Raw genomic sequence first — 21,233 nt, 5'->3', positions numbered from 1 at the left:
TCCCCCTTCTCGTCCTTCCACCTCCTGTTTAAACTGATCCCCAAGTTTGATCCGAGTCTGCAGATGCTTTCAATAGGCTTTAAACTGCTCCAGGGAACAAAGGATTTATTGCAGAGCTGGGGTCCCTCCAGCTGCAAACCTTTGTCTCACTCCTTCCTCAGGGACCTCTGTAGCCTCCGTGCCGATCCACCACCGCTGGGGAGCAGCCCCCCAGCAGCAAATGCCGTGTACACCTGTATAAAAGTGCGCGTGTCCTCATCCGTAGCTTTTGTCCCCAAAAGGCTGATTTGGTAACATCACGATGAAGTCCCTGCAAGGTCTGGGAGAGATGCAGCCCTGCAGAGCCCCATCGACCTCAGTGTTTCCCCGGAGGGAAGAGCTGAGCTGCTCCATCCATAGCAGCCTCGGGAGCATCTCAGGAAACCCGGCTCATTACTTCTGTTGCCCGCAACTATTTTTGGGGAAGAAGGCCCTGCCTTCAGGTCTGGGGACATCGCTAGGAAAATATTTTTCTGACCTTTGCTGGACATTTAAAAAATAAAAATTACATAATGCAATACGTGGCGTCATTTATTTTGGTTAAAGGAAAGTCAAACACGAGCAAGAGCTCACCTCACTTCACTTTGCAACCTAAGGCTGAGGGACCTCATTTCGGTGAGGCCAGAGGTGCCCCCCTTTGCCCGCCCCTCCCTCGCTCATTGCCACAGCCCTCCTCTTCTTCACAGGCATCCTCAGAGGCCAGAAGGTCGCTCACCTCTGTCCTCTGCACCCACTGCCCGTAAATGCCTTCCTGGCTGTTTTGCTAATTGTTGGACCAAGCCTGAGTCCCCTAATGAAGAGATCTGCACACAGGCATGGGGAGGTGGGCTGGGTTTCCTTACAGACAGATCTACTTCTGCACATCCCAGCCACAAGCTGCCCGGGGGAGCAAGTATAAAGAAGGAAAAGATAGCCGGGATCACCTGCAGGCAACGCTCAGGGAGGGCTTTTGAGCAGGCAGCCCATGGGGAAAGCCTTGGGGATCTCACAGAGGATCAGCTGTCACCAACTTCTCCACCCCAACACCAACCAGGACCACGGGGGCTCAGACCGGGATGCTCCGTGCCCAAGGCTCCGGCAGCACAAAGAGAGGGACTGATGCTGCAGGAAGATGCATCTTCCCCCATCTGCAGCCCCAAACCCAGTAAGTGCTCTCCTTGCTCTGCAACATCTCCAGGGTGGTGACAGGTCCTCACCTCCATCAAGAAGCGAACAGTGGCAGAGAAACGCTGAGGATCTGGCTGCCAACAACCTTCTGGTCCCTGACAGGGGCTCCATTTTCTGGTTGTCACCTTCCAAAAATGCCTCTTTTGCCTCCAGGTCAGTAGGAAACCTCATTTCCTCCTGCCAGACGAGAGCCTGGCCACCAAGGCCACCAAGGGCCACCTCCAGGTTGCAGATCTCTAATGCTAGCAGAGTCATGTCCCTGCTGCTGGGGGCACACAAGGTCCCTGTGATGGATCCCAACCTGCTGCAGACATGATGTCGGTCCTGATTTTCAAAGCGAGTAGTGGATGGAGAGCCAGCTGTACCGAGGATGAAGCATTGATCCGTGTACCCCTCCACGGCGTACGGGTCTCCATCGGGACAAGGAGCACCCCAAAGTCTCAGGGAAGAACTTCAGAGCCAGGGAAACAGCGTTTTTCCATGAATTTGGATAGAAAGCACACAAATTTCCAAAGAAGGATGAGTGGCAGGGTGTAATTCCAAAGAAAGATAGAATTCCAAAGAAAGATAGACAGACCTGGATCCGGCATGCCATCAGAAGTGCCTACAGCTTCTGCAGAAGCACTCAGATATTGCACTGACTTTAAAAACTGGTGAAGAGCAGAAAGTGTGTTTGGACAAGAGCATCCAGAGCAAAGCTCTGGAAAGGATGGGAGTTGGAGGAGGGTCAGGGACTGCTACTTCCCTCCCTCCCATCACGACCTGCTTGCGGGGAACCCACCAGCCCAGCCCTGAGTGAGTGCAGGCATCTGAAACGGGTCCCCCTTGGCCCTTGGTGCAGCTCTCCCTCGCTCCCCTCCTGCCTGGAGCTGTTTGTGCCGGGGTGGGAGGAGATGGGGGGAGCAGGGCCAGATCCTGTGGCGCCTGCGGTGACGGGGTGCGGCTCACGAAGCAACGGTTTCCCCGCGATGCACCACCACATCTGAGGAGGGGATTAATTCTTGTTTGCAATTTAAACAGCCCCGCCGTGCCAGGGCACTGCGTGCACACAATAACAGAGCCTCCGGCCTCGCTCCAAATTAGCCTAATGAGGAGCAGGTTTCGGGACAGGCTCGGAGGAGAAGCGGGCTGCCCCTCTCCTCCCACCTCTCCTGTCACCTTCAACTGCTCTGCGGACGTGATCAACACCCAGCGCGGTGCTGAGCTGCATGTGCAAGAGGTCCTGGCACACCACGATCCTGCTCTGCCTCCCAAGCTACCCCAAAATACCCTGCCCAGCTGCCTTTGCCTCTGGGTCAGCATCTCCAAGAGGTCCCCCAGCGATGGACGGGGCCAAAGCACCACCTCAGCAGCGACGGAGGTTTGCACATTTGGTTCCTTAAATGCAGGCGCGCACACGTCTACACAGCACCTACAATCTCTGGCTTGCACACCCCGTGCCACCAACAAGCATGTTCACGGTTAACGCTGGTCAAAAGATGGAAAAAAAGAAGCCTTTGAAGGCCAATTTTTCATTTTCTTTTCCAAACTAACTGCAATAAAAAAAGGTGGAAGCCAAAAGAAATTTGAAATTCTGCCATTTTTGGAGCGCAAACGTAAGAAGAGCGTGAGCCCTGGGTTTCTCTTCCTTGCCTTGCCCTCACCTCCAGGTGCAAAAAAACCCGGGGAAAACAGGGAAACAGTGAATGGGTCTCAGGGGGAAGCACTGAAAGTGAATGAACTGCTGCAAAATTAACATGAAAAACATTCTGGATTTTTCCTCGCTAGAAAATAAAGAAAGTACCTAAAGAAAAGAAAAATCTATAAAATTATCTTTTCATTAAACAGCCGTGGTAATCTGATCAGAGCATTTCAAGCGACGGCAGGCATGGCAGAGCATCCCCTGCAGGCAGGGAGTCCCCCCAGCCTGTGCCGTGGGGTGGGAGCACCCTAGGGTGCTGCCCCCCATCCTGCCCATACAGCAAAGGCAGAGGTGACGGTGCAAACTGGGAGTTCCACCAGCCCCGTAAGACCATGAACGTCCAGCACGACCTTGGCCAGGCACCTTCAGCACCGGTTCACAGAGGATGCCGGCTCCACGCCAGCCCCAAGCCGGGGTCCCGCGGTGGCCGCAGCCCCCTCTCTGCACCCAGCAGAGCCTTTGCCTGCGGCTCTCGTAAAGGATATTTATGGGAGCAAACTTTCCTCCCCTCACCTCCCTCAAAAAAGCAGCCACCGGGTTAATAAACCGCTGGCAAAACAAAGCAGGGGAATTTCCATTAAGCAGAGTAAAAGGGTAATTAGCAACCGGGCTGAAAGCGCCCGCCTCGTCCTGCGTCGCGGCAGCCAGGGCCGGTGCTAAGCGCAAGCCCCAGCCGTCCTGGCTCCCAGCGAGAAAGCAAATTTGGGTCAAAACCCTGGACTCCCAGAGGGAATTGCATTTCCCTCCTGTTACCTCCGCCAAAGTCACAGGAGAAGGAGCAGGAGCGACTGCGGGTCTGGACCCCACCGAAGGCAAAGATGCAGAAAAATCAGGGGTGGGAAACGGCGCTGGCAGATGAAGGTCAGAGGAAAGGAAACATTTCGTAAAATCAGTTGCATTTAACAAATGGTTTTGCCATCAAAAAAAGGCAGCAGAGGAGCAGTGTGGAGACAGTTGTTCTCATGCTCTCGAAGAGCAGTATTGCACGTTGGAAGTGCTGCAGGCTGTTATTTTGCTACACAACACCATTTTTACTCAAAATTGACCAAAAAAAAAAAAAAGAAAGGGGGAGAGTTTAAACTGTAGATTTCAGAGCATGCCCCCCAAAAAATTTAGTCTAACCAAACTGAAATTTGGGTGGATTTTTCTATTAAAAAATAAGAAATGATGCCTTCGCAGCTTGCTGGAGTTGCAGATGCAAAACCAGTCCACCCACTGCTGCCCCATCTGTGGCTGTGGGTCAGGAGGGGGCCAGAAAAACCCTCTGTGGGGGTCCTAGCCCGTGGCTAAAGCAAACTCCACCTGGCCTCTGCCACCAGGCAGCACCTTCCCGTCCTTCACACACGCTCCCAGCCCTTGGATGAGGTCTGTGCCCACCACCATGGGAGCAGCAAACCCATTCTTGGGTGCTTTGACCCTTTCCTGGGGATCCACCCCACCCACAGCTGTCTCTGCAGAGGGTCTTGCAGCCTTGGGGGAGGCACTGGGTGCCACCGGCTTCCTCGGTGCAGCGAAGGGACATCGCTTGCCCGGCATCACGCAGCTAATCAGAGGTAAAGGCATGAGCTGCACCCCAGCCCTCCTACGCACGTTATTCCCTGACCCCCCCACTTTTCCCCCAAGTGCTTTCTGCGCTAGGCTAGAAAAAAAGGTTTGTTATTTGCAGAAGTGAAGGTTCCTGTTCCAAGACTCGTTTTGGTGTGTTTTGTACAGACATGCTCCAGTTACTTTACTGATACAAGATGGAGCACAACTGTAAATTATTGAGACAAATCCACAAATGGCAAGCAAACGGAAAGCCAATTAGGTTGTCATTAGCATTTTCTGTCTGGAGCTGCTTTTTCCTTTCAACGGCACTTGTTCACTTGGGCCAATGTTTTCAAACTCCACTGTCCAGTTCCTAATCAATACTGAAGCATCTCAGCACAAGATGCCAGCGTCCCAGAGAGCTGAGCATATGAACGTCCCACCTCTTGGCTGGTAGGGAACCCGAAAAGCCAGCTCGTTTGATGTGCTCGCCGCAACGACTGCGGGGTGACCTTGCCTGAGAGCACCAGCCTGGATCTCATCAGTGCTTGGGATAGGTAGGCATGAGCAGGGCCAGCTGCAGTCAGGATCACAACAGGCTGCAGTCCCACACCCACAGCTTCTGCCGAGCACTGGCCAAAATCTTGATTTTTCCTTCGCCCAAAGCCTGAAAGCCTTGAACCGCGCAGAGGTTGCAGCATGCAACGCGCACTCCTGCTTAAGCAACGCCTGCTCAGCCGCAGGGAGGACTTGGATGGCACAAACCTAAAGCAGACAACCGAGCACGAGGGACGCAGCAAGGAGCGAGGTGCAGCTCCAGCTCCAGCTCTGAATCTCCAGGGACGGTCTGATGCTGGGACCCCAGTCTGAGCCCACCTTGGGACAGGACCGCAGATATCTGATGGCACGGAGCAGTGGATCGTAAAGTCCTCGTGAATAGAAACACTGAGGTGCCGCCAAGGAGATGAATAAAGAGGAGAAGCATTGATGCCCAAAATATACATCTTGCTTTTATGGGCAGTGAAAGGCTAGGCAAGAGGCATACCTGAGAGGCAGATCCCTTACAGAAAGCTCAGGCTTTTCTAGCCCGAGGTACCATGCAGCACCCACAACCTTTAAAACAGGGAGGAAGGAAATGCCAGCGCACGTTAAATACACCAAAGGGAATAGGAGACCATGAAAAGCTCCACCAAATGCCTCTGACAACACTTTTAGCTGCTCCTGAGCAATCAGGTCACCCACAGATTTGTGCATCACACACACACACTCAGCGCTGGCAGGTCTCTGCCTCAAAGAGGACACATCTGCTGGCAAAGAAACCCGAGGGCTATAGAAATGTGAAGCACCAGCACGGCCAGTGTCACCAGTGCGGCCAGACACCTTCCAGCTGTGCTTCAGGAAGGAGGAACAGCAGCTCCCGTGGCATGCCCTGCCTGACCTGTCTACAAGGGACAGCTGAGACCCGTCAAACTCATGGCACAGAGAAGCTTGCTTTCTGCAACAGCAGCAACACATCCCTCCTTCCCGGCTAAAGCGTGTCCAGTTCCCACCACCACGGGATATTCTGCAATCACAGTCCCCACCGTGACCCTCTGCAGAGTAACTGGAGCTGCTGAGAGCAGCGGGCGGGTTTGGAAGCAGCACAGCATCCTGCAAACAAAGAGCAATACCGGGGAAAGGAGACCTGGCCACGTGGCTGGGGTAAGGACGACTGAGCCTCAGGGAACCTTTGCTTCCAGCGTGGCTTTGGGCAAACTGTCCCATCTGCCAGCATCAGCTCACCCTCTCCAGTGCTGGGGTAAGTCCCCTCAAGGCTGTCAGCTCTTTGGGGCGGCGACCGTCACTTCCAAGAGAGCATCCCGCACAGCAGAGCCCCAAGGGGATGACTGCAAACCTTCTTCAGCCTCAAACCAAACCATGCATTTGAGGAAGAGACTCAGAAGGGAAGAGCCTGGCATGGAGAGAGTCTGTTGTGTCTCTCCCCCAGAAAAGCAAATCTGACACCTCATATTAAACGTAGGGGAGAAGGACGAGTTTGTGGTTGTTCATTGTGGCATGGTGGAGGAGAGGGGGTGAAAACAGAGGTGGAAGCTGCAAAAGGAAGGTTACAGCCAGACATGACCGCACATCTGCATTGCTCTCTACCCCAGCCCTGTACCCGCACAAGTTCCCTCATATCACGCAAAGCAAGAAACCTTCCCACCGCTGCGATTTTTTCCATACCTGGACAGGAATAAGAGGCTCTTTGTCATCGATGTCAATTAGGACGTCATCCCTGGGCGTGAGGCTCACGTCATCTGCAATCAGAGCAAGCACGAGCATGACCAGGACATCCAGCTGTTCGAAACTCCAAAGCCGAGCCACCTTGGGATCAACCTCCAGGCGCGACCTCAACCTTGCCCAGAGCCTTCGCACCGGCCAAAGCTCGTGTTCATGAGGGTTGAACAGCTTGGCCATGGGACAGCCTGTCTCACCAACCAACCCCAGAGCTAAACCCCTCCTTGGCACCTCCTGGGCTTTTTGTCTCAGACCTACAGCTGGGGTGAGCTAAAAGCACTGCATACAGCGACCCACAGCTCCTCCTGGAGAAGGCAGGGGTGTGCGGCCAGCACGGTCCTGGTGGCAGCGCGTACCTGAGTGCTCCTGGGGACCGTCCATCTCCTCTTGGTAGGGGTCACAGTAGAAGTCCTCCAGCGAGCGGATGGTGCACTGCCCCACCACGGGCCGTCGGCCAAATGGCCTGTTGTCGATGATTTTGACGATGATGGGGGGGCTGTACAGGCTCTCCTTGGGTAAACGCTGTGGGGAGAGGGGAGGGACAACGTCACTACGCAGAGCAGGGAGGGCAGCTGCTCTGCACCTCCCCAGAGGGAACCGAGGCTGAGCAGGACAGAATTAGCTTCACCATAGGATGCATTTTGTATGAGACCTCCAGAGGTCCTTCCCAACCAGCTCTGCTATGACCCCGTCACTGCAGGGTGGGGAACAGGTCCTCACCACTTCCATGAAGAGCACGCAGACGTCAAAGTTGGGGTTCTTCTTGACGTTCTTGATGACGCAGGACTGCACCAGCTGGCCTCCACACTCCACCAGCAAGCTGGGCGAGGTGACACTGGCCAGCTGGTAGCTCTTGAGGTTCCTCAGCCCCCAGGCCAGGATCTGAAGGGTGAGGGGAACAGAGAGCAAAGACTGAGCCAAAGGTCTGCCTGGGGGTCTCTCACTGAGCTTCTCAGCAATGGGGGTAAACTTGAAGGCTGGCCCACCATGAAGGAGGTGAATCAACCACGTAGGACAGCCGGTGCTGGGAGAAGCCAAGTCGTACAGCAAGGGTTTCTCTGTACACACCAATACATCAGGTCCACAACTGCTTATCTATTAATGGACCATCTTTGTTTTGGGCAAGTATCCTGGCGTGAGGCAAACTGTCCTAAAAAGCAAGTGTGATCCAGGGCTGTGCTCTGCCCTAGGACATGACTGCTTGGTGAGACTCATTTTCCCAGCAAGACAACCTGGCTATGCTGAGGGAAGCCCTGGTGGGAAATAGGGACTAGTGACAGTCGTGTGATAGGAACAGAAGATAAAATGGAAACCTATTCATCCATTGAGGCAACTACATCCAGCAGGAGTGAAGGGAACAGTGGGTTTTCCAGTCAGGGCAACCCTAGAGCCAGGCTTACTCTGTTACAATGGTTTAAAGAGACTTTTTTGGTTGATAACCAATGGACAGAACCAGCTCCCAGCACTGGCAGGACTCCGCATCCTCAGAGTCTGGCTTGGATCCCATTTCTGAGTCTCATCCCCCCATTAGGGACACACATGCGGGGTGTTATCCTGCGCGGGGGCGAGCTGCCTTGTGCGCTCCCCATCACTCACCTCGATGGCTGTGCGCTGCAGGACCGGTTTGATTCCTTGGGGGACCATGTAAATGTTGGCCTCCCGCTGCGGCGGGGGGTATGGCAGGTCAGAGTCCGCGGACTGCGGGGAGCAGAGATGCCAAGGGCACATCAGGTCATGCCACGATGGGACACCAACCCCACTGCCTCCCCCTCCCCATGCTGTGTCCCCCCAGAGTCTCCTTCTCTCTGCAAAACTCGTCTTCTCCCAGAAGTCCAGGACACCTAGACAGGGGGACATGAGGGCTGGGGGGATGAACGTACTTGCAAACTCTTTCTCTCCCTTTAATCTGACCCTGGAAAAGATCAAACATCTACTGCTGAGAGCGATCCCTGAGCATTTCCCAGGGAACTAAGAGGGATCTGCCCTCCATCAAGGTTCAGCCTCCTTCAGGGGATGAAGGGATGAAACCGCATCTATCCCACACCAGGACCACAATGAGACAGTTACGCAGAGGGATGAGGAGAGGGGACGAAGCAGCAGCAGGGGGTTAATTAGTGACATACAGCTCCTTGAGTTGGACGGGGTGAGATGCTGCGACCAGCTCCCGAAAAGGAGCAATTTAGCGGGGGCAGCACCGTGGCACGGAGGGCCGGCATTGCCCCCGGATGCAGGACGGCGCTGTTGCTCATACAACAGCTCAGCTATAAACCCTAACCGGCAGGCGCCAAGCTGCTGGCCAGAGGACGGGGCTCAGGTAAAGCTGTCTATGCACAGTGTATACAGAAGGAGATTTCCTGCAGGGTGAGACCAAACCTGGATGGCAGGTGAGGGATTCGAAATTTGCCTTCACAGAGGAGGAAAGCAGGGAGCCAAATTTCCCTGGCCGCTCGCAGAGGACGGGCTCTGAGCCCTCCCAGAGTTCGGATTCTTCTTGACCTGCATCTTCGAGTTCAGAGTCACCGAAAAAGGCAGGAATGAAAGCAAAACCTCTAAAAATGCAACCCTCAACCAAGAGCAGTTGGAACCAATTTAGGAGACCGGCATTCTTTTCAGGCTGGAGTATTATTGCATTAAATTAAGTGTGTATATGTATTTCAATTATAGGATTGGTTCAGGTTTATATATGTATGTATATAAATGCTCTACAAAGGAATTTTTCACGGTGGCATGTGAGATATACTAGACGCTAAGCTTGAATTTTCATTGGCAATTGCTGGTGGCTGCTGAATCAAGCTGCTTGTTAGCTGAAGACTTTCGGTAACTCCGTTTCGGGGCAGATGTCTGGGTTCCCACACAGGGCAGACGGCAAATCTGGGGCAGGCACTCCTCCCTCCCATGGTCCGCATGGTCGCAGAAATGGTTAGTGCTAGCAGGGAAAGGGAAGGTTATCTGGGAGGTGAGTGCCTAAGGAGAAGGGAGAGGTGCGGAGCATCCCCAGCATCGCTTGGGTGCTCGGCACTTCTGGTAACCCGCCTACTTACCCAGAGCCTTAATTTCAGGCTGCTCAGACATTGCACCATCAACATGAGCTGATCCTTCCTTGGGGTAGAGGAATAGACCGAATGGCCCTTGAAGAGCTATCCCCAGCTTTTGTTTGTGACCCATAGCACTTAGAGCACATCAAGGTGCCGAAGCATGGACTGAACCAAGAGCCTCGGTCTGTCCTTGTATAGTGACATGTGTTCATTTCTAGCTTTAAATGTGCTTAAGTTGCATTTAAGTTGCATAACAGAGATGCAGAAGTCACCTAGCCCATCTCCAAACCCCAAGGCAGGCTCAAACTCCACACAGCCCCTGTGAGGTGGCTGCGCAGTCTGTTCCCAAAAAGGGAGTTTTTTTCCCTAACAGGGCACCTAAATCTTCACTGATGCAAATATCACATATTGCATTTCCTTATCATCATTGGATGAAAGATCATTTCAATCCTTCTATCCTCTGGCAAAAGGGGAAAGCCTTGGGGAGAGAGCTCCTGCCTGCCCCCCGTCCTCTCCAGGTTCAACAGCGGCTATGAAAGCCAACAGTGCACACTTGGCTTCTAACACTGCAATGTCTTCAGTTAGCACTAGCCATTTCTAAGTCCTTCTCAACCCCTGCTGCTCTCCTGGTTGTTTTGCAGTTGTTCTCCCAGGTCTCAGCTGAACGCACGAGCATTAAATGTTTCACCAGATGGGACAGAAATGAGCAGTGGGTCCTGGGGACAAGGCAGGAGCAGGGAGGGTTCAGGGTAGTAGTGGGGAACAAGCAATTCCCAGACACAGCTCTCAACCCAGACAGAGCAGGCTGGATGGAGGAGACATCCATGAAAGACCTGTGGGGTCCACTGGCAGCTGGGATGGTTTGAACAAGGACAAGGCAGAGGGAATCAGGGTGGAAGGGAGCTCTGGGGATCGTCTAGTCCAACCCTGACTTTGACACAGGGTTGGAAGAGAGGTGAGTGCAAGTCAACACAGATCGGCCCAGTCAAAACAGTGGCTGGAAATGTCTCCCAGTTTGAGTGCACAGCTGGGTCATGTTGTTTCAAGAGGGGCTTAAATCCCAGTCCTTGGAGGGGGTCTGGCCCCAAAAGGCTACTCCCATTTGCACCAAACAGAAATGCGGTAGAAGGAAATCTGGTGCCAGCCTGGTCATTCAGATACACCATGAGCCTGAATGATGCATGTATCAGCCAGATTCTCCACAAGGCTTGTTATTTACTGCTAAGGGCACTGGAGACCTCAGGCCGGCATCACTCTTTTGGATGCAGCCTCAGTGGGTTGGTCTGGATGGGGTTCCTGCAGGGCAGGTGGGTCAGGCCAGGCCATGTCTGAAGGAGCTGGTCTCTCTGAGAGTCTCTGTTGGGACTTTGCTTGGTTTCTGGGCAAAGGCAGAGGACAGAGGAGAGTCAAGTGTTTGAGCATAAAAGGTACCCATTGGAGGAGCCCCTCGTAGAACAAGGCAGGGGTGCAGAGCTGTGGAGTGCCCCATCCAGAAATGGCAGTGGCAAGAAATGGAGAAGAAAAAGCAGAGAGATGGTTATGTTTACACGAGCTCATCCATCTCAGCCCACGTGGAGCACAAAGATGAGCCCCACACCGTCAGGAAAGGCTGCTTGGGTGGGAGAAACCCATTTTGCAAAAATGTGTTTATCCCATCCAACCTTTTGTGGAAACGTGGCCAGGCTCTTTGCATGCCCCAGGTCCCTCCTAGCTCACCTCCCAGACTTTGAGGTTAACTGGCTCCTAGGGCCACCACAACACTCAAATAGACGTGCCCCTTGTTCAGCTCCCTGCCTTGAGTTTTCCAAGATACCAGCCTACCCTGACACCGCTTGGTTCAGCCTGTGATCTGCTCTGTAGGATGCACAAGGTCTGGGTAGCAACTTTGACCGGTTGCCCAAGCAGCAGCTTGGGATCCTGATGAGAGTATTTCCTTCAGAGCAACTGGAACAGTCCACCACACGCTGCCAATTCACGGCAAATTCCCCATGAAAAATTGCAAATTTTTCAACCAGGATTTCAGCTGAGGTCCAGCCAAGGTCAGCCCAGCATTTCGGCTTTTGCATGCTTTGTTTGGAAGGGTTGCACACCAGTAGACCTCATGCACACACATCCCACAAAGGTTAAATATTACCCGACGTGCCCTGCCATCGGGAACGCTTCCTGGTTAAGCACGGAGCCCATCCACCCTGTCCTGCTGGTGATCGCTCATGTTACTAAGGTCCTGATGCTATTGGCTTGACTCATCTGAGAAGAAGTGGCTGCCCCGTGGAGGCACAATTTTAACAATCTCCAAGATGAAGAGACAACTAAATCTTACAGACTCACCTCATCCAGGCTGGAGGACAGCTCACTCTGGAGAAGAGAAGGAGAGTACAGCGTTAGAGCAATTCTCATCCATAAGCCCATCCTAGGGCTTGTAATTGTAGCTGATAACTGAACAGAAAAAGGATGCTTTCCAAGTTCCACATGCCCTGAGGTTTGAGAAGAAATCAGTGCGGGTGACTTAAAACCATTTAAAATCCAGCACCAGTTAATGCCTTTGCTCAGATGGGCTGCAGGGTAGGAAACACGCCGGAGCTGTTGGGAAGCACAGCCCCTCGTGATGGGAATGCTGAAATTATCGCAGGGCAGGAAGGTAATGGTGTGTTTGACACCCGAGGAATTACATCTGGAACGGGATACATTTGCCCTGTCTTATGGGTCAAAAGTGAGCTGCCCCACTCACTCCAGCTCTCTTTACCACCAGCTGAAGGGAAGTGGCATCTCTACATGGGGATTCCTTCATCCTAAAATAAGTCCCTACGACAGGATGGACAAATTGCCTGCAGAAGCAGGGCTGCAAACAGAGTCCACTGCAAACCCCTGCGGGAGCAGCTGATGGTGCTGGGACCCAGCAGCTCTGTAGGGGCAGGGGAGGGGATGGTTTGAGGGGTGTAGAGCCTGGGAGCTGCAAACAGGAGAAAGGCATTACCTCGAAGCCAGGGATGTGATGGACAGCCGGCTGTGGAGAAAAAACACATACTTTCCATTTGCACTCCTGGTGCTAACTCAGCTTTATCTGGCAGAGAAACATCAGTCCTCCCATAGCCACACGCTGCCCCTCTCCATGCCCAGCCCTGGGCTCCAAAAAGCCTGGGCGAGAGGGCAGGGCTCTCCCTCGGACAAGGAGGCATGAGCAGAGCCTCAAATCCACCCGGCTGCTTTCTTGCTAGGATGAAACAAGGTCCTCCCCTCTCCAAGGGCTTCCCCACCCAGTTCAGTAACTTCTGAGGGGGGTGAGGAGGAAGAAGAGGCTGCACGCAGATGATTTGGTGCCCCGTCCTGGCAGCAGAGACACCCCCTGACCCCCACCCAGCAGCCCCTCGCCGGTGCAGCAAGGCTTGTACCCAGCGCATCCACCCCCGGCAGCTGCAGCAGCATCGTGCGCAGAGGGCAGCATCCCTCCAGGAGCAGAGCTGGGACCGACATCGGAGAGAGGGAGGAGGGAGCTGCGGGACCCTCGTTCCCAATTAGCACCTCGGGGCTGGGAGGGAGGAACGGGACAGGGAGATTTAGCCTTCCAGTCCATCCATTTTCCCTGGCACAGAGGCACATCTGGGCTGCAGCCAGGCGCCGCGGCCAGTGGAAAAGCCAGAGATGAGAGAGGCGAGGGGGTGGTGCGTGCAGGGGGACAGGGAGGGTGGGAAAGCGTACGAGAGCACACTGGGGCATGATGAGGAGTCCCTCCTGCCCGGGCTGGCTCCGAAGCACAGCCTCCGTCCCCCGTGGCTCGTTACGTGAACAGCCAGCACTGAGTGCGGCAGCTTGCTGCAGGAGTAACCGCCCGCTTCGGCTCTCATAAACCCCCTCCGGAAATTAACTCTGAGCAAAGGGCAGCGATCTGCGGCTAAATGCACCCAGGCTCTTCCCACGGTGTGAAGGTGCCAAGGCTTTGAGCTCAGCACCGCAGCCGGCCAGGCTGGCAGGGCACGAGCGGTGCCTCCCGAACCCGTACCCAGCAGCCCAGGCTTCGGTCCGGCACTGAGCCTCTTCCCGTTGGCCTTGCTAAATGCCTCCCATCACACCGCTGCGGTGCGGCCAGCGCTGAGCATCGCAGCCGGGTCTGCTCGGAGCAGCCATCCTGGGGAAACTGAGGACAGGCAGCCGCAGAGCTGCTGAGCCCAGGCGGGCATAACTCAGTGCTGAGCGAAGGTTGGATCCTGCCGGGTGCTGGGAGGCTTCAAGGGAAGAAGCCAGTGTTGCAATTAGAGACAGGGTCAGGTCCAGGTGGGGAGCTCACCTTCTCCCTCTGAATCAGCTCGAAGGCAGCCAGCAGCTCCCCGACGTTTCTGTTCGCCTTGATGACCGGGTGCCAGGAGAGCCGCGGCGAGCGCGCCAGGCTGGGCTTGCAAATGCAGCGCCCCATGAACTCATCCGCACCCTGAAAGGCAACCACAGGCACAGGGAGCTTCCTTCCCACCCCACTTCCCAGTGGAGTCTATCACCACGCGCCCACATCTCATCTGAAACCCCGTCACTCAAAAATCAGGCTCAATGTCTGAACCATTATGGGACCAGTTCAGAAAAAAAGATGGGTTTGATGCCCGTATAGAGTCAAGTTTTCAAACTCCTCCCTGTAACTACTAGAGCTAGGAATGCACTCTTTCTTACGCATTGTGGCTTAAACAGGAGGTGAAGTTCTTACGGTATCACACGATTACCAGAGCAGGAGCTCTGAGTGTAGCATTAAGTATCAGCAGCTCTTAAAAAGCCCATTCACCGATCTGCAATGGGATCTTCAGTTGCCTTTGCTGCTTCCTGATGGCTTCTTTTGGAGGAGGGAGGGCAGAACGGTTCCTGAGATGTTCCTGAAACATTCCTGAGATGTATTCTACGTGCTTTTCACTTATGCACTGCTCTTACCTGCAGTCTGAAATCCCTTCTGCTCTTGTGACAGGCTGCAGCCCAGTTTTTCTAGGAAGGACTCAAGGTTATCTCACCAGCCCCCCAAATGCCATCACTACAAGGCACTTTGGATACCTTTGGGCAGCTGAGAAAACAACAGCGTATCGTCCCCTACTTGCATGACTGCTTTAAAACCTCTCCCAAGCTTTTTCCACAAGGAAATATGGTTAATTTGGCCACTCAGCAAAACACAATGCAGATGCAGCTCCGGTGACTAGAGCAGGGCCACCAAGGACATCACTAGCAGAGCTGTTTGCTGAATTTTTGTCTTCTGAGTGTCCAGCTCAATGTCTGAGGCACCCAGAGATGTTACAGCATTGCCCTCCAGCAGGCAGGAGCAATGCCATGCGTTTGTCCCCTCTACCCCAGCACATGAAGGTCCAGCTCATGCCGACACACTTACGTAGGTGTCATGGTCATATATTTCCACCACGATGTTGGGAGGGGAGTCAGATACGTTCTGGGGGTCCCCAAAGATCTCTATCTCATAGAAGATGAGTGTCTGGTCCCAGGTGGGGTTCAAGGTGTTCTTGATCACCACCGTCTTCTGGCTTTGGTGGAGGAAGGAGACAATGGCATAAGGATCTGCAAGGGATGTTAGACAAGAGGGAAAGGATGAATTAGAGCTCCCAGTCTAGGAAGGAGAAAGCAATTCATAGTCATTCAAGGGCCAATGGGCTGTGCAGGGAAGACTGTGAAGGGGCTGAAGGAGCTGCGGGTCTTTTAGAAACAGCAATGACATTCCCACCATGTCCCAGGCAACTCCAACCGAGAAGAGAATGAGGCCAAGTTCTCCGGCACTTATCCCTGTACACCAGTTATTTGCAGCTCAGGTACTTCCCAAGCTAGATGTGATGTCTGTATGTTTAGCAACCCTGCAAAGGGGTTGTCTTCTGCAGACTTGCCCTGTCTCTCTTGAACCCACTGCATGAAGAACCATCTTCTCATGGTTTTTTGCAGTACCCAGCTCCCTCTATCTCCGTCTGAGGCTCCCCAGTCCTTGCATTAGGAGAGACGGAGCAGTCCACCCCTGCCCACCTGCACTGACACTTAGGGTTCTGCAGGTTTCTACCATGCCAACCCTAAAACATCTCTTTTTCAAGCTGAAGAGTCTCAGCCTATGGAGTTATTCCTCATAAAGGGCCAATCCAGACCCCTGCTCGTTCCAGCTCTTTTCAGGACAAGACAACCACAATGGCCCACACAACTTAGCTGTCTATCTATGCAAAGACCTTCCTTCTTGTACCACAGCAGCCTCCTTTCCTTAAAAACCTTTGATGAAGGATTTTTTTGCCAAAAACCTTTTGGACATCCAATGAGACCACGTTATCCGGAGCAATCTTATCCTCTGGCTTGTGATAGCTCCAGCTGATGGAGACACCGTGACCTTCCCTGGTGACATCTCCCAGCACTCCACTGCCATAGCATTAGAAATTTCCTCACTGTCTGACTTGATCTGTCCTGGTCCAGGTTATCCTCGTGACTCCTCACCCTGTCCACCAGCAGCGAGGTAGCACAAACAGTTCACCTATTGCCCTAAGGTGTGGGGTTTTCTCCCAAAAGATGACTCTACAAGGATGAGTGTTTCGATGGTGATCACACGTCCGTCTTCCAGCACAGCAGAGAGCACAAGCTGTTTCCACGATGCAAACAGTCTTTCCCAGGGAGATGCAGCAGGTACCAGCACTGCACATGTGGGCGAGCAGTGGCTTCAGGTCACCCCTTGCTGTGAAGACCAGACCATGAAGAAGGTGGCTGGGACGTTACTGTCTCCTTCCTGGGGTCTTTAACATCTTCAGAAGGGACAGGAGCTGAGGATGCAGCCAGCAACCAGCCAGAGTCATCCTCTCAGCCCCTTTGCATGAGCTTTAGTAACCTCCGTGTCTCGGGGAAGGTTTTGGGTTCCCAGCACTCCGGGTTGTCCCCCCTGGCCTCCAGCTGCCCCACCAGCCGGCTCTGGGTCTCCCTTAGGGCTGCTGCATCACATCTGCCAGCCCCATGCAGATGCCTCAGGTACTCCAGGGTCTCATCAGACCCCTGTACTTAGGCACTGAGCTGGGAGCACAGTGTCTCACCCCCAACTTGGGACAAAGCCAGAGGTTTCTCACGGCGAGGCAGGAGCGAATAGTGAGGAGCAGCCTCCCTTAACAACCAAAGCAATTAACACAGGAAGCCTGAGATCAATTAACAACGGAAACATGAAACCTGAGCCCTCTCTAACACCTTCCCTTCCAGACAGCTTCAAAGAGCATGTGGCCCAAACCTGCTGTGGACACCCAGCCCGCGCCGGTGGTGGCACTGGGCACGGGGACAGGACGGGCGGTGGTAGAACCAGGACCAAGGGCTGGGTGAGAGGCTTGCAACACGCCATGGGATCACATTATAAGACCCCATGGAGACTGAACACCCTTCCTAACCTGATAGTGGCCTACTGGTCCTTCTCAGGGATGAGATCTCCATGACTGCTGCATCCCACCTGACTGGTCCCAGGTGGACCCCTGAGCTCTGGTTGCCTGCAAAGCCCAACCTCCACGGTGGCAGGAGGCATCACGGGCCTTTTTGGAAGGACACAGGCTACCTTGTCTGCCTGGCACCCAGCATGACGTTCCACCACAAGACACAGACACACCAGACAGTGTATGGGGGTCCAGCAGCATCCGGGGGGTACCACCCGCCTCACCCCAAAGCCAGTTCCGAGAGACCTGCCAGTGGCCAGGAGCGTGGCAAACCCTACAAATGCAACCCTTAGTGCTCGGTGCTGCACAAACCCCCACGGTCCCAGGAGGTCCCCCCACGGTCCCAGGAGGTTCCCCCACGGTCCCAGGAGGTCCCCCCACCCTGCAAAACAGCGTGCACACCCCGACACCAGCACTGTCACGAGACTGTGAGCTTACGCTGGGAGCAAAAGGTGTCCTGCCTACCCTGGAGATAGAGGAGCATCCCCCAGCCACTTGAATGCGGGGCCGGCTGAGCAGGGCGGCATCCCCCACCCTCCCTCCCCTTTTCCAGGGATGGGGGGGGTCAAGGGGGGTGTATTTTCTTTCTTGGCGTCCGGACCGCAGCAGACGTGTTTAATGAGCCGGGGCTGTTTGCGAGGTGGCTGGCTGGAGAGAGCACTATTCACGCTGGGAAGAACCTTTTCCACTTACGCGCTTTTTTCCAGTAAGAGGAAAGCAGAATGCGTTACAATAAACAAAAAAACCATGGATTTGGATTTGCTTTTTTTCTCTTTTTTTTTTTTTCCCCTCCTCTTCTTTTTAAAGGAGGCCTCCATAAAGCCCCTTTGTTTAGACCCTTGTGTGCACAGAAGGTTTATTTTTATAACTGTGTAAAGCCCCCTTAATGAACTCCTTTATGCTTTGTTAAGGCAGCGGAGATCACAATTCCACATTGTGGCATGTTGTTACTCATGTTGTCCTTGGCCGGGTTTTTCCGAAGGAAGGGACTCCCCTCCCCGCTCCGCCGATCGGGGCCATGAGATCACCTCGGTCCCCACCACTTCGAACAACAAACCCTTTGTGGAGGCGGAGGGGAGACGGGACCTCGGTGGGCGCAGACACTGGGTGATTGTTTGGGTGCTCTGCACCTCTCCAGGGCATTTCTGCCCACCCTCGCCCCCCAAGCCCCTCTACTTCAAAATACTAGGGGAAGCAGGAGCCCCTTGGGACTGTGGTCCTGCTGCCTGGCACGATGATGCTCGGCTGTCCCCGCAGGCTGCTTCCCGCTGCGGGTCCCCACGCTGCACCACTTTCGGGGGCTGTCCCTGTATCCCATCGGAGATCCGTCACCCCTGTGCCAACACTGGTGGGCAATCCCATGCCCAGCCCCTCTGCAAATCCCCGTGGCAGACAGTCAGTGACAGCCTTGGAGGGATGCTGGATGCCTCCTGCCCGCGGGCATCACTGCGAGGGGTGGGGTGCTCTGTGGATGCCTGCCCCGGGCCCTGCTCACATCTCAGATGCGGCCCCCACCACAAAGCAATAACCCAACGGGGGACATTTTGCATTGCCCCAGCTCCGGCTCGGACTCAGAGGTAGACAGCAACATCCCCACTGTCCTGCTTTCCCACCTCACAACGACACTCCAAAGCATTAACGGGTGTGGGCAAAGGCAGCTTTGGTCACAAGCTCCAAAGAGCCACGGGGCCACTTGGCTGGGATGGCCCAGCCTACGGGGAAGAGGATTTGGGACCCTCCGGCTGCCGGGGGGGCTGGTCCCTGCTTGGGTCAAACGCGAAGGACCATTCCTGGCACATCCTCCCACCTCTGCAGCCACACTTCCAGCCTCTGCTGCAAACGACACGATCCTAAAACCGAACCACCTACACCCAAGCACCCTTCAGCACCAAAAGATAACAGAGCTGCCCAACAGATAAAGTGACATCTCTTATTCTGACTTGATTTCCTAACCCAGAAAACATGAGCTCAGCACAGGATGTCCCGACCACATCAGCTCAAGTCTGGCAGTTTCAGAAGTGCCTGAAAGCTGTGCTGGGGATGTGTTGAGCAGCACGACACGGAAAGCTCCTCCCTCAAAGCCCAGGATGCACTTTTCTCCACCTGGGACCACACTTGTTTTCCATGAAGGGGCATTTTTTACAGTCCGGTCTGAAGGATGCCCGGTTCAGGCATCGGCTCCACCAAAGAAACCGCCCAGCCGTTGCCTCCCAGCCCCCTTGCAAAGTTTCCAGGATGGAGAGTGGAGGAGCAGCAGCTCAATTTAACGTTCGGTCGTGAAAACAAATACGAACCATTTTGCAGATTTGCCACTGTTAGGTATTTTCCTTTCCAAGCGTATTTTCAATCACTTCTTTCATTCCTAATAAACGGGGTCTCCCTTCTTCAGCCTTGATCCCTTCCCCAAACCATAGGACAAATCCCTCCACAAACCCCAAAGCCAGGAGACTGCCGCCTCCCTGCCCTGCGAGGATGGGCAAGAGGCTGGCCAGGATTTAACCAGCTGGGAGCAAGCTGGATGCTGAGGGCACACAAATCCGACCAGAAACTTCATGACGATGCCAGAGAGCAAGGTGCCTGTCTGCTCTGGGGTCCTAATTACACCCTTGCACCCTTTTTAATTTTTTTTCTGAGCACATCTCAGGGAGGTTTCTGCCCTGTGCTCCGTCATCTCGACACCAGCCCAGAGCCCTCCATCCTCCCTGCAATCCCCCAGCTCGCACGCAGCGTGGTGGGGCAGCTCCAGGCAATGTGCCACGGTAAACATCCCTGCCCTCCGCTCTGTTTTTATTTGTCATGTCCCTGAGCCGTCTGCTACCCAGCCTTGCCACCGGCTTTCAGCATCACCTCGGGTCGGGGAGAAGGAGCTATTAGCAAAGCAAACAGCTCTGACTCACGGCTGACCTGGGTAACTTGTGGTTTCTGGTTGGTTTCTCACTTAAGAGTTCTTGAAACTCTGATTTTTTTGCTGATGGGAAATCAAGCTACCAGGCTGGTTGCCTTAGGAAAGCCTCGTGGCGCTGTCTTTTGTTGTTTGGCTGGCAAACACCCCTCATTTCACATCAATAAATACCCCAAAATTTGCTTTACAGACCCCACTACTCGCCAGCATTTGTTACAGCACTAATTACAAGCACAAACGAGTGGACGTGAGCATTTGGGCTTACCTGAAAAGCTGTCCTTATCCATGGCGATCAGATCCCGCGCTTGGTACATGTAGCAGCGGAGGTGGTACCTGTTCCCACCTGTACAGAGGAATGAGAAACAGCGAAGAGATGAGTCCAGGGATGAGTGCAGGGCACCGGGGGAATAGCTGGGTTTTTAACCAGCCCCAGGCTCGTGTCTGAGGGCAGCTTGGCTTAATCCTTCCCGTGGCTTCCCACGAGAGCGCCGAGCCCTGAGCATGTCGATGTTCCCAGGGGGACAAGCCGTGCCCCATCCTTGCCCACCCCCTCCTTGCCATCCACCTGCACTCAAGGTGGGCATGAGGAAGAGAATGGGAAATGCTCGGCGATGGAGTCCCCACAGCAGAGTCCCCGCGCCAGGACTCACTGCAGGGGAATTTCACCCTCCCCTCCGACCCTCGGGGCCTTACAGTCAAATATGCACGAAATGGTGGGTCTGTTGACACCGAAACTGAGGGTGGAGATGGATTTGCCGTCGTCGCTCTTGTCGTCTGTCACTCCCCCCTGCAAGAGAAAGAGGCAAGGTCGGTCATGCCGGGACCTCCTCCGCAGCCAGGGCTCCTCACGGGATGGGGTCCTCCAAGGTATCATCTACACGGGCGTCCAAGAGGTCTTTGGGCTCCCAGTGCCTCCTGGCAGCCCACGGAGGGACCCTCAGGCTCTTCTGCCCCAGGAGGGCAGAGAGGACCCCAGAGGGAACAGGACACGACAACAAAAGCAGCCCGAGGGCCACCGACACACATCCCCTCCCGCTTCCCCGCATCTCACCAGCATGGAAAAGCCTCTCCGTAAAGTTCATCATTCTTGGAGCAGTAGTTAGTAGTTAAAGCAATTTCACTAAGTCCCCTTGCGAGCAAAATTAACGGAGTATAAACGTTGTGAACAGTGACACAGATGGTGTCAAAGGCAGCCAAATGCC

General features: G+C 54.3%; 1 protein-coding gene across 1 annotated transcript in view; it reads right to left on the bottom strand.

The window, feature by feature from the left end:
* DYSF (dysferlin) overlaps nt 1-21,233 on the bottom strand; it is a 104,907-nt gene that overhangs the window by 46,235 nt on the left and 37,439 nt on the right. The window contains 10 exon segments of the mRNA XM_050896611.1: nt 6,638-6,711; nt 7,048-7,213; nt 7,412-7,573; nt 8,288-8,389; nt 12,055-12,079; nt 12,696-12,730; nt 14,009-14,149; nt 15,077-15,258; nt 20,297-20,374; nt 20,725-20,818. Of these exon segments, the coding sequence (XP_050752568.1) occupies nt 6,638-6,711; nt 7,048-7,213; nt 7,412-7,573; nt 8,288-8,389; nt 12,055-12,079; nt 12,696-12,730; nt 14,009-14,149; nt 15,077-15,258; nt 20,297-20,374; nt 20,725-20,818 (1,059 nt within the window).

This window comes from Gymnogyps californianus, chromosome 4 (assembly GCF_018139145.2).
Source record: "Gymnogyps californianus isolate 813 chromosome 4, ASM1813914v2, whole genome shotgun sequence".
Classification (NCBI taxonomy): domain Eukaryota; kingdom Metazoa; phylum Chordata; class Aves; order Accipitriformes; family Cathartidae; genus Gymnogyps; species Gymnogyps californianus.
This window is presented reverse-complemented; position numbering and strand designations above follow the sequence as displayed.